This window comes from Pollicipes pollicipes, unplaced genomic scaffold (genome assembly GCF_011947565.3).
Source record: "Pollicipes pollicipes isolate AB1234 unplaced genomic scaffold, Ppol_2.1 Scaffold_4295;HRSCAF=5057_pilon_pilon_pilon, whole genome shotgun sequence".
In the NCBI taxonomy this organism is placed as follows: domain Eukaryota; kingdom Metazoa; phylum Arthropoda; class Thecostraca; order Pollicipedomorpha; family Pollicipedidae; genus Pollicipes; species Pollicipes pollicipes.
Window position 1 is genome coordinate 7,003,736 of NW_023596461.1, and position 11,837 is coordinate 7,015,572.

General features: G+C 63.8%; 1 protein-coding gene across 1 annotated transcript in view; it reads left to right on the forward strand.

Moving 5' to 3' along the window:
• The window catches only part of LOC119096610 (phosphatidylinositol 4,5-bisphosphate 3-kinase catalytic subunit alpha isoform-like), a 13,620-nt gene extending 2,219 nt beyond the window's left edge, over nucleotides 1–11,401 (forward strand). Inside the window, 17 exon segments of the mRNA XM_037219511.1 lie at nucleotides 380–487; nucleotides 531–614; nucleotides 1,330–1,521; nucleotides 1,827–1,962; nucleotides 2,352–2,383; nucleotides 2,386–2,496; nucleotides 3,085–3,267; nucleotides 3,613–3,756; nucleotides 4,415–4,539; nucleotides 5,735–5,906; nucleotides 6,177–6,284; nucleotides 6,970–7,114; nucleotides 7,402–7,517; nucleotides 8,171–8,422; nucleotides 9,084–9,235; nucleotides 9,564–9,669; nucleotides 11,171–11,401. Of these exon segments, the coding sequence (XP_037075406.1) occupies nucleotides 380–487; nucleotides 531–614; nucleotides 1,330–1,521; nucleotides 1,827–1,962; nucleotides 2,352–2,383; nucleotides 2,386–2,496; nucleotides 3,085–3,267; nucleotides 3,613–3,756; nucleotides 4,415–4,539; nucleotides 5,735–5,906; nucleotides 6,177–6,284; nucleotides 6,970–7,114; nucleotides 7,402–7,517; nucleotides 8,171–8,422; nucleotides 9,084–9,235; nucleotides 9,564–9,669; nucleotides 11,171–11,401 (2,397 nt within the window).
• Nucleotides 11,402–11,837: the final 436 nt, after the last annotated feature.

Genomic DNA, 11,837 nt, shown 5'->3' on the forward strand with positions numbered 1-11,837 from the left:
AAGTCTCATGATATTTTGAGGTCGGCCACGCGTACCTTTTACTCCTTCTGAGTTATGAAATGCACTTTTTTCACGATCCTATACCACGTGGCATGTAACCCCTCCCTATGTGACCTGAAACCCCTCCCTATGTGCCCTGTGACCCCTCCCTATGTGACCTGAAACCCCTCCCTATGTGACCTGTAACCCCTCGCTATGTGACCTGTAACCCCTTCCTATGTGGCCTGTTACTGCTCCCTATGTGACCTGCAACCCATTCTTATGTGACCTGTTACACCTCCGTATGTGATCTGTAACCACTCCCCATGTGACCTGTAACCACTCACTATGTGGCCTGTAACCTCTCCCTCTGTGACCTGTAACCACTCCCGGCCTGCAGTACATCCGGACGTGTATCGCCAAGGACGAGACGCCGCATCTGGCGATGATGTCGCGGCGCGCCATCTGCAAGGCCATCCCCACCAGCAACCACCTGGAGCCCATGTACGCGCGCCGCCCGCCGCCCAGGAGGCCACCGCCGCGTGCGCGAGCCCATCAACCTCTACAACATCAGCGACCCCTTCCTCATGACCGTGTGCGGCGTGCAGTACCTCAACGTGTCGGACGTGGACCGGGTGAGTGTCGGACGCCGGGCGTGGGGTGCGGTGCCGGCGCGTGCTGGCCTCCGTGGCGGGAGGGCTGCTGTATGGCCGCGTCTCGCCGTGTGCCCTCAGGCCACTGTCTGCGCCGGATGCCGATGTTGGGTGGTGAGCGGCCGAGCGTCTGAGTGTGTGTGTTGTGCCCCACCCTCCAGCTGCCTGCGCGAAGAAATGAGCTAGTCTTTGAATGGTCATTTAAACTCATCCGATGCTCTGTGTGTACACTGATTGGTATTTCTCTTCTGGGATTGTGGCTGTTGTCGTGCGTTAACTCGCAGGGTTGCGCGCTGGTCGCCCAGGTGGATCAGTAATCCGGCGCATGCATAAGTCGTGTGTCGGCTCACCTTTCTCCCCCGTCCTCGCTGCGTCCAATTGAAGCACCGCCCACGCGGGGGCCGACGCCACCTTTTCTGCCCCCGCCCCGTTCCCGGATCTGCACCCGCTCCGCCCTACCCCGCCTCGCCGCTGCTCCACCTCACCCCGCCCCTGCTCCGTCCCACCCTACCCCAGCCCACCCCACCTCCGTCTCGCCCCGCCCCGCACCCCGCCCCGTCCTACCTTGCTCTGCCCTGCCTTGCCCTGCCCTACCCTGCCCTGCCCTGCCCTGCCCTGCCCTGCCCTGCCCTGCCCTGCCCTGCCCTGCCCTGCCCTGCCCTGCCCTGCCTGACCGGGTGCGATGATGCCGCCGCAGTTTTACGTGAGCGTGGGCCTGTTTCTGGGCGCCACGGCGCTCTGCGACCTGGAGGAGACGCCGTGCGTCAGCGGCGACCGCGTGCCCCGCTGGAACACCACCATCACGTTCGAGACGCTCGTGCAGGACCTGCCGCTGTCGTCGCGCCTCTGCATGGGCGTGGTCGGCGTCTCCAAGCGGAAGAAGAAGGAGGTCAGGACGCGCGGGACAGCGCTGCTCGAGGCCGGGTTGGCCCGGGCGCGGACGGGTGGCTGAGTGGAGCGGCGAGATGGCCTGCCTTTGACCGAGGGGGGTCACTGATGACCCGGTGGTACTATGGCCGCACGAGCAGCTGGTGCTCGTGTCTGAGGGTGTAGTTTGTGGGTGTATGTGTTTTATGCTGGTGCCTGATGTTCAAGCGAATGATGCCATTCCATTCTGTGGGCTAGCTGCTGCTGGGGCCCTTTGCTTGTTCCATGCCTGTCCGTTTCCTGCTGACACGTTACGCCATGCCGCAGGAGCAATTCACGCTCGGATGGTGTAACCTGGCGCTGTTTGACTACCGGCGGCAGCTGCTGTCGGGCAAGAAAAAACTCCAGCTGTGGCCCGTGCCCAAGGGTCAGAACGAGAAGCTGTTTCCGCTGGAGGCCGTCGGTGAGCGCTGTGTGAGCGGTGTCGCATGACACAGAACAGGCCAGCGCCCGTAAGACGAGGCCATCCGAGTCGAGATGGCGGCTGCCCCGTCCCTGACCAATATTCCGGCACTATCACGCGTCCTCACCGGGTGATCCGTGATGTGACATTTCGTCGTCAGTCTGACGTGCAGGAACAGGCGCCCTGCGTGTCTGTCGGGGATGACGCGGCGAGTGACGTCGGTCAGCTCTGGGCGACCTTTCACGGCTCTGTTTCTTCCGTTGACTGCATTCACGCCAGCGGCACAATGGCGCCCTGACGTTCGGCACGCTTCCGCCCCGCCGCCGTGTCGTGCTCCGTCGCCCGCCACGCCGGCCTCAACGCGTGACCGCGCCGCCGGTGCCGCGCAGGCCCGAACCCCGTGCAGGACTCGAACGCCGCCGCTGGCTGGAGGTGGAGCTGCCCACTTACCCGAAGCCGGTGGAGTTCCCCGCCGACGAGTGCGTGCACGAGCTGGGCGCGCTGGCCGACGCGCCCTCGCCGGCCGAACAGAAGGTGGGTCGCCGGCAGAGCGGGCTGCCAGCTCGCTGGCTTGGCGCGCGCGCGCACGGCTCAGGCGGCCGCTGCGGCGCGCAGCGCGTCGCCTCGTTCGGGCGGGACCGCGCCGCGGCGGCCACGCCGACGGTGGAGGTGTCGCGGCTGATCTCGTGTTCCTCACTGACTGTATCCTGACAACGCCTCCGGCCGCGCGGCAGATAACGGTGGAAGTGTCACAGCGTGTCCCGTGTCCTCCCCCTGACTGTATCCTGACACCGCCTCCGGCCGCGCGGCAGATAACGGTGGAAGTGTCACAGCGTGTCCCGTGTCCTCCCCCTGACTGTATCCTGACACCGCCTCCGGCCGCGCGGCAGATAACGGTGGAGGTGTCACAGCGTGTCCCGTGTCCTCCCCCTGACTGTATCCTGACACCGCCTCCGGCCGCGCGGCAGATAACGGTGGAGTGTCACAGCGTGTCCCGTGTCCTCCCCTGACTGTATCCTGACACCGCCTCCGGCCGCGCGGCAGATAACGGTGGAGGTGTCACAGCGTGTCCCGTGTCCTCCCCCTGACTGTATCCTGACACCGCCGCCGGCCGCGCGGCAGATCACGGTGGAGGTGTCGCAGCGGATCCGCGAGGTGGCCTGCCGGGACCCGCTCTCCGACATCACGGTGCAGGACGCCGGCCTGCTCTGGACGTACCGGCGCTACTGCCGCGCCCACATGCCGCACGCCGTGCCAAAGCTGCTCGACGCCGTCAAGTGGGACTCGCGCAAGGACGTGGCCCAGGTGAGGCTGACGGGGCCGAGAGGCCGGGACGCCGTCGCAGGACGGGCAGAGCGGTGGTTGCAGGCTTAGCAGCCGAGCCAGGGAGCCGTAGTGCCCTGTGCCGCCTGGCCAGGCGTTGCTGGGGTAGGCGTGCCAGCTGGGCTGCCATCGATGGATAGGCTGATGGCTGTGGCGGGCGGAGGGCGGGTGTGGGCCGCCTGACGGCAGCTCCGGGCTCGCGCTAGGAGCTCGGCGCTGCCAGCTCCCGTGGCGCAGGCTCCCAGGGGTCTGGCGCGCTGTGTTTGCACCCCTTGTGCGAGGTGACCTGGTGAGAGCGGTGACTCACGGCGTGTTTGCGGCGGTCAGTTCTACCTGCTGCTGCGGGACTGGCCGTGCGTGGACGTGGAGGTGGCGCTGGAGCTCCTCGGCTGCAAGCACCGGGACCAGAAGGTGCGCGAGTTCGCCGTCCGCTGCCTCAACAAGGTGCTCACCGATGACAAACTGTCTCAGGTAAGGCGCTCAGCCGTGCGACAACCGCAGGGATTCGGCACCGATTAAAGCAGTATCCAGTGCAGTTGCAGTATCTAGTGACAGCGCATCGGCTGGCCGTGTCGGTGTGTCATGGCGGTGCGTCGTGTTGTGACAAAGGCATTGCAATGCAAAACCTGTTCATGCTTTGGTATCGACTAGAAGGTTAACGTAAAAAGCACCGTTAGGGTAGAGTGCTTCAAATGTTTAAGCCAACTCAACATGCCATGTCAGTTGCTCTTGTTTTTTTAGTTGTTTCGTCGCTCTCCTACAGTTGTCCCTATCGTTGTCAACTTGTTCATGCTGGTGCAGATGCGTGTATTTATCTGCCATGAGCCATGCCAAATCGCCACAGGCCGACATTGTGCCGGCTTGTGGAAACAAGTGGTACGTAATTGCCATGTGCCCCACACTGGGCGTATCCACCCCCGCGGAGGGTGTAGACCGCACCAGTCTGTTGTTGACTGTTGTCAGACTCAGACAGACTCAGACTCAGTCAGACTGTTGACGCCACCCCGGCCCAGCTGGGACAGTTCGGAGTGCCCCCCGTCGGCCGGCACGTGGCGGCGGTGCGGCGCCGCTGCCCGGGCCGCCTCCCCTGGCCGGTCGGCTCAGGCGGGTGGTGTGCGCGTGCCGCCAGTACCTGATCCAGCTGGTGCACACGCTGCGACACGAGATGCACCTGGACAACGCCCTGACGCGCTTCATTCTGGAGCGGGCGCTGCGCAACAAGAACATCGGCCACTTCCTGTTCTGGCACCTCAGGTGGGGCGCGGCCGGCCGCGCTGCGGCGCCGTATGGAAGGGGCGCCCTGGGAGCTGGAGGTGCGGTAGTGGCGTCGGTTGGGAGAGGCGCGCTGGGGGCTGGGGGTGCGGCAGTGCGCCGGGTGGGAGAGGCGCGCTGGGGGCTGGAGGTGCGGCAGTGCGCCGGGTGGAGAGGCGCCCTGGGGGCTGGGGTGCGGCAGTGCGCCGGGTGGGAGAGGCGCCCTGGGGGTGGAGGTGCGGCAGTGCGCCGGGTGGGAGAGGCGCCCTGGGGGCTGGAGGTGCGGCAGTGCGCCGGGTGGGAGAGGCGCGCTGGGGGCTGGAGGTGCGGCAGTGCGCCGGGTGGGGAGGCGCGCTGGGGGCTGGAGTGCGGCAGTGCGCCGGGTGGGGAGGCGCGCTGGGGCTGGAGATGCGGCAGTGCGCCGGGTGGGAGAGGCGCCCTGGGGGCTGGAGGTGCGGCAGTGCGCCGGGTGGGAGAGGCGCCCTGGGGGCTGGGGGTGCGGCAGTGCGCCGGGTGGGAGAGGCGCGCTGGGGGCTGGAGGTGCGGTACTGGTGCCGGGCGAGAGAGGCGCGCTGGGAACCGAAGGTGCGTTAGTGGCGCCGGTTGGGAGAGGCGCCCGGGGGGCTGGAGGTACGGTAGTGGCGCGTGATGACGTCGTGAAGCGCACCATCACATCGCCTGTGTTCCCACGCCGCGCTGTGTGCCTCTGGAGTGACGAGGTGACGGTGGTGGAAACGGCGGCTCGTTGCTATTAATTAAGGTTACCTCTCGTTCAGGCGTGGCGCATTGACAGCTGTTGCCCGCGTCCTGACCCAGTCGGGGCTGAACAGACAGCGGTTTGGTGGTCCATCGTGTGGAGAGCAGATTGTGGCTTAACAAAATGAGTGTGTGTGTGTGGGGGGGGGGGGGGAGCGATTGTGTAGTGATTAACGCGTCTGCGTTAACCGCTGCCGGACTGAACAGTGAAAGATGACTCACCCTGCAAATACTCGCAACAAACGGGGTTCTCCCCAGATCTGGCCACATCCCTCCCTTAAGTTGGGGGGGGGGGGGGGCTGGAGGCAAAGTTGGGGAGGGGTTCAGCCCCCCCCCCCTCCAACTAAAAAGGAACTACGCCCCTATGAGGCGATAGGCCCCCCCCCGCCGGCAGACTGTGGATTGGTCGGCTGTCGGTGACGTCACTGGCTCCGCCCGTCAGGTCGGAGCGGCAGTCGGCCAGCTCCAATCAGCGGTTTGATCTGTTGCTGGAGGCTTACTGCCGCGGTCTGGGCCAGGAGCACATCAAGGCGCTCAACAAGAAGGTCCAGTGCCTGGAGAAGATCTCCATTCTGACGCAGAGTCTCAAGGATCGAAAGGACGAAGCGCCCAAGGTGAGGCCAACGATGCGTTGTCTTCCACGGCAAAGGCTTGCTTATTTCATGTATTTTCAAGCATTCTGTCTGGGCGGCCTTTCAGACTTCTTGTTTTTGAGATGTGTGTTTCGGTGGCATGGTATACTGCGCAGAATTATAGCCTAACACTGCTGATTATCAGTTCTGCTCCGCGCGCTCCCGGCTGTGCGCCGCTGTGCCTTTCGACAGGCGGGATCCCTCCCGTTGCATGTGAGCGTCTGGGACTGACCGTGTGCCGGGCCGTGGCAGGAGCGGCATAAGTACCTGTGCGAGCGGGTCAAGCAGAGCGACTACCTGGAGAGTCTGCAGAACATTCCGTCTCCGCTGTCGCCTCAGGTGCTGCTCGGCGAGATCCTGGTAGGTGCCTCGCCCCCGCCGCGCAGCTCACCAGCCGCGCCACTGTTGCGAACACGTCCTGTCGCATGCGGCTCGTTCGGACATGCCGTTGGATGCGTGCAGTGCATCCACGCGGTCTAGAGTCGGTGGACGCTCTCGTCGTGGCGTGATCGGCCCGGTCATCAATCACCGCCCGGCACGGTGTCAGGACGCTGACGCTGCGGCGGCCATCAGGCCTGCCGTGCTTGGGCTCTCTGCCGGGGCCTGTCACTGCTCCCTCACAGAGACGGGTTCGCCGGCGGCTGGTCGGCGGCGGCGACGCGGCGTCTGCGCCGATCCCGCGCGCTTAGACGCGGCTACCTCGTCGCTGTCCGTAGTCACGGCTTGTGGTCTGGCGGGAACGGCTCACCAGGGGATGTGGTGTCATGCCACGGCCGCGGGCGTGCGGCGCGAGGGGCCGGCGATTTTCCCCCGCTTTAGTTGACGTCAGGTAATGAGGTGCCAGTGGTCGCAGCGTCTTGCTGGCGTCGGGGGCCACTTTGACTTTTTGTTTCAGTGGAGCGCCACGGACGTTATGTCAAACCAGCGCGGATTTAAATGCAACATTGTCGAGCCCCTCCCCCGTCTTGACAAAGTCTCTACACAACTCACGGCGGCGGCACACACGTCCGTCCGTCTGACCTGGCCGACGCCCTGCGCCCGCCAGGTGGACGAGTCGCGGATCATGGACTCTGCGCGGCGGCCGCTCTGGCTCATGTGGACGAACCCGGACGAGACGGTGCGCTACATCGGGGACTCGCTGGAGCGCAACCGCGTCGAGAAGAACGCCATCATCTTCAAGAACGGAGACGGTGCGTCGGGGCGGCGACGAGCGATCGGCGCAGCGGGGATGTTGTGGGGAAAAGGAAGGGCTGTCTCTCCTATTTGCTCCTCCGCCTTCTGTACATGCCGAGCGGAGGGTGTCTCGGGAGAAAAGTCCCTGCTGTGGCGCGTTCGGCTGGGAGTGATGTCTGTCAGGCAGGCTGTCCAGCCAAGTACCCTTGGGAGCGTCGTTGTGGCGGGTGCGGCTGTGCGTGACCGCGCCGCGAGCCGTGAGCTGAAGGCGCCGGGTGACGGGCGCGCGCCTCGCTCGCCGCAGACCTGCGCCAGGACATGCTGACGCTGCAGGTGATCAAGATCATGGACCACACCTGGGACCAGGAGGGGCTCGACCTGCGCATGATGCCCTACAGCTGCCTGGCCACGGGCAGCATGGTGAGTCAGCTGGGCGCCCAGTCGTGCGGCTGGAAGAGGACGCCGGCGTCGCAACGGCGCCAGCCGGCAATGGGTGCAGGTTAAAAGGAGCCAGTCTCCAGGTGTTGTTACGGAGCGTCCGCGATGACGTCTACCTCTAAATTAGCCCTTGGCTTGTTTAGGAATGTGCGCGCCGCCTGTAACGTCGGGTGTATCATGAAGCCCTGCGCGGATCCATGCCGGTTATCGAAGACTGCTCTGGCTGGTGGTGCTACGTATGCCGGTGCCTCGAAGTCCCTCCGTCAAGCCGTCCGCCATTCTTCGGAATGGGTGGCTATCACCCGTCCGGCGTCGTCTGTTGAACGTCACGTGGTGTGTGATTGATCTTCGGGTCGCTGCCGCTTTCTCGCCGTGTCTGTGAGCTGCTCGCCCGCACCCCCCCCCCCCACCCCCCCTCCCATCCCCCGTCCATGCTCCAGTGTTGTCTGACCCCTCCCTCCTCGCCCGGCGGGACGCCACCGGTCAGCCGCCTGAACCCACCCCCCCCCCCCCCCCCCACCCCCACCCCCACCCCCCTCCCATCGCCCCGTCCATGCTCCAGTGTTGTCTGACCCCTCCCTCTCGCCCGGCGGGACGCCACCCGTCAGCCGCTGACCCCCCCTTTCCCCCGTCAGATGGGCATGATCGAGGTCGTACGCAACGCTAAGACGGTGTACCGGATACAGCGGGAGGCGAGCAAGCTGGCCGCCATCCAGGTGGACTCGACGCAGCTGCACAAGTGGATCCGCGACCGCAACCCGGGCCGGCTGTACGACGCCGCCGTCGACACGTTCACGCGCTCGTGCGCCGGCTACTGCGTGGCCACGTTCGTGCTGGGCATCGGCGACCGCCACCCGGACAACATCATGGTCAACCACCAGGGCCAGGTGGGGCCGAGTGGGGCTGGCCGTTCGGGACGGTCAGGCGCGTGGTCGGGTGCTGGCCGTCGGAAAGTACACCAAAAGTGGGCCAGCTGCCAGGGGAGAGCAGACGACAGCTGTCGGAAATCGGCCCCGGAGACGATGGCTGGGTGAAGGAGGAAGGTGGACGGCCGTCAGACAGATCGAGGGGGCGAGCTGGGATTGGTGGCGCCACCATTGTCGTCGGGTGCTGGGCTATGTTAAGGTAGCGGCTGTTTTTATGATTGTTCGTTCACTCGCATCCCGATTTGGGGACAGGAGGGAGTGGATGACACGAGCTGATAAATGGCAGGTTAAGGATTGGTCTGTGGCGAAGCGGTAATGGCGGGTGTGGCCAAAGATATGCGATTAAAGTAATGCTATGCTTGTATGCTGGAGCCGTGTACTGCGAGAGGGAACATGTGATGTGTCCTTCCCAAACCATTCCTGGATGTGGGCCACGCGCGAACTGGCAAACACAATTAATTTCGCATTATTCTTTGCCAGTATGCACTGAGCACCAAATTGCCCGTTATGCCGTGCCCCCCTTCCGTCTCGTCCCACATAAGAGTGTGCCTCCCCGGGCCGTGCTGCGCGCGCGTGCCTCGGCGCCCTGCCGTCGTCACAGCGGGCCCGGCACCTCCGGCAGATCTTCCACATCGACTTCGGCCACTTTCTGGGCCACTTCAAGAAGAAGTTCGGCATCAGCCGCGAGCGCGTGCCGTTCGTGCTGACGGACGACTTCTTGCGTGTGATCGCGCGCGGCGCCGACAACCCCAAGAAGAGCAAGGCCTTCCAGGAGTAAGTGCCGCGGGGCCCGGCGCCGCCCTGGTGACTTGGTGACCGTGACCTGTTGCGGGGACCGGCAGCGGGAGAGCCTGTGCTGGATGGCGCACGTGTGTTTGTGTGCGTGCGCGCGTGTAAGTGCGTGACGGAACGAGAGCGTGTGACTGCGGTATCGTCATCACCAGGTGGCGCGCTGGGGTCCGACGCCGGTCGTGTGGTCGTCAAATCCCTATTGAGTAAACTCCAGAGCATGCCGGCTTCTCCCAAGCCCCAACGATGTCGCGCGAGCTGCGCGTTGCCCTGCGGCGGCGGCGGCCGGTGGTGACAGTGCTGTGGCCGACAGTTTCCAGAAGCTGTGTGGCAAGGCGTACCTGGCGCTCCGCAAGCACAGTCACCTCTTCATCACGCTCTTCACCATGATGCTGTCCACGGGCATCACCGAGCTACAGGTGCGGCTGTGAACTGCTTCCTGCGCCTGGCATCGAAGATTGCCTCTGTTTACGGCTATTTAGGAGTAGTTTGTTGTAAAGCTTTGAGTATTTCAGTTTGGTTGCAAATTTGTGGCCGTTTTTGGACGAGAGGTCCAGGCTGCGCGCGTTAATGATTGGTTGCTGTATATTCATCTATTTATCACCTGTAATGCATTTTTGCGTGCCGGCCATCAAATCCGAAGTGTAGATTCAGTTTGGGATTGTTGAAGTGAGTAATTAAGCCGTACCAATTCAGCAATTTGTGGGTCGCACTATTCAGAAATTCGGGAAGGTGTGTAATTTGGCAGGGATCTCATGCTGCCTGGGTTTTCCAACGGCCTGAAGACATGGTTAGAGAAGTTTGTTCTGTTATCAGGGAATGCTTGTAAACGACTGCTCCGGCGTCTTGCCTTGTAGAAGACCCCGTGCCTGTGCGGATCCCGACCAGGAAGCCCCATGTCCGTATATATATATATATATATATATATATATATATATATATATATATATATATATATATATATATATATATTTATTACCAGAAGCCTATCTCGGTCCGGAGGCCCCTTGTCTGTACTGATCCCGGACAGTTGGTCCCGTGTCTGTACTGATTCCGGTCAGGAGGTCCCGTGTCTGTACTGATCCCGGTCATTTGGCCCCGTGCCTGTCTGATCCGGTCAGGAGGTCCCGTGCCTGTACTGATCCCGGTCAGGAGATCCCGTGCCTGTACTGATCCCGGTCAGGAGGTCCCGTGCCTCTACTGATCCCGGTTAGGAGGTCCCGTGGCTGTACTGATCCCGGTCAGGAGGTCCCGTGCCTGTACTGATCCCGGTCAGGAGGTCCCGTGCCTGTACTGATCCCGGTCAGGCCTGTGCTGATCCCGGTCAGGAGGTCCCGTGCCTGTACTGATCCCGGTTAGGAGGTCCCGTGTCTGTACTTATTCCGCTCAGCTATCTCGTCAGGGTGCACCGTGTCTACCGATCTACTGGTCATTGACTTGGTGCTGTCAGCCCCGGATTACCACTCAGAGACCGATGCTGGCGGCATGTCTCTGCGATGTCAGCACTGTGTCCCTCATCTCCTCGCCTTCGATGACGCTGCCACTGCGTCTTATCATCATCCCCGGCTGTGGATATCACACCGCGCGCGTCATCCTATCTGTTTTGCGGCATTCGTGGGGAGAGTACGCACCGGCCCGCCCGTCGTCCATGCTGGCTGATATCTTCGCCGAGTCTGAAGTCGCTGCTCTGATGCCACTACCGGGTTTGTCTTTCCCCGGCACACGAAACAGCCGGGGTCGGGCATTCCATGACCTACCCATGTGCCGTGAAAGCGTACATGAACTCTGAATCTCAGAAATACTTGGCCGTAAAAGTGGTTCGCCCTGCCCATTTTGGGGACGTTCCCGCGTCCATCGGTCATACCCGACCTGTCCGCGTGGCCACCGTGTGCGTCTCACTGTCACCGCCGCCGCCGGCAGTGCGCCGACGACGTCAACTACCTCCGGAAGACGCTGCAGGTGGAGGTGGGCGAGGAGCAGGCGCTCGAGTACTTCCAGAACCAGTTCAGCGAGGCGTACGGCGGCGCGTGGACCACCAAGCTCGACTGGTTCTTCCACTCGGTGAAGCAATGTAGCGCGTCGGCCGCGTGGACGGTGTGCCTTCCGGCGGCGCCCCGCTCTCCGGCCGGGAGCGTGCCGGCGTGCATTTAGCAATACGGCGTACGCGCTCGCGGCGGCGCGGCCCGCCCTCGCCGCCGGCGCTATTTATTGGTAGCTGCGGCGGATAGTCATGGCAGCGTGCGAGTCGGGAGCGAGTGCGCGCGCGAGAGAGAACCCGAGAGAAGAGCGCGCGAGCGAGTCCGAAGAGAAGCGCGTTCGACTGTTGGAGCAGGAGCGGCGCGCGCGTGGCGGTCGTTTTAGGGCCGCGGTCGGGCGGGTCTGCCGCGCGCCGGTCCGTGGGGACGGCGCGCCGGCCGGCTCGCCTTCGGCGGTCGTCTGTTTTACCGTGTATTGGGGCCGCCGGCGCCGTTCCGGTCGGGTCGGGCGGCGCCCTCGTGCGCGCGCGCGCTGGGCGGCGTCATCACTCCACTGGCGCTGGTGCGCCCAGCCTCTCACAGTGCAAACGGGCCGGCCGGCCGCGCGGTCG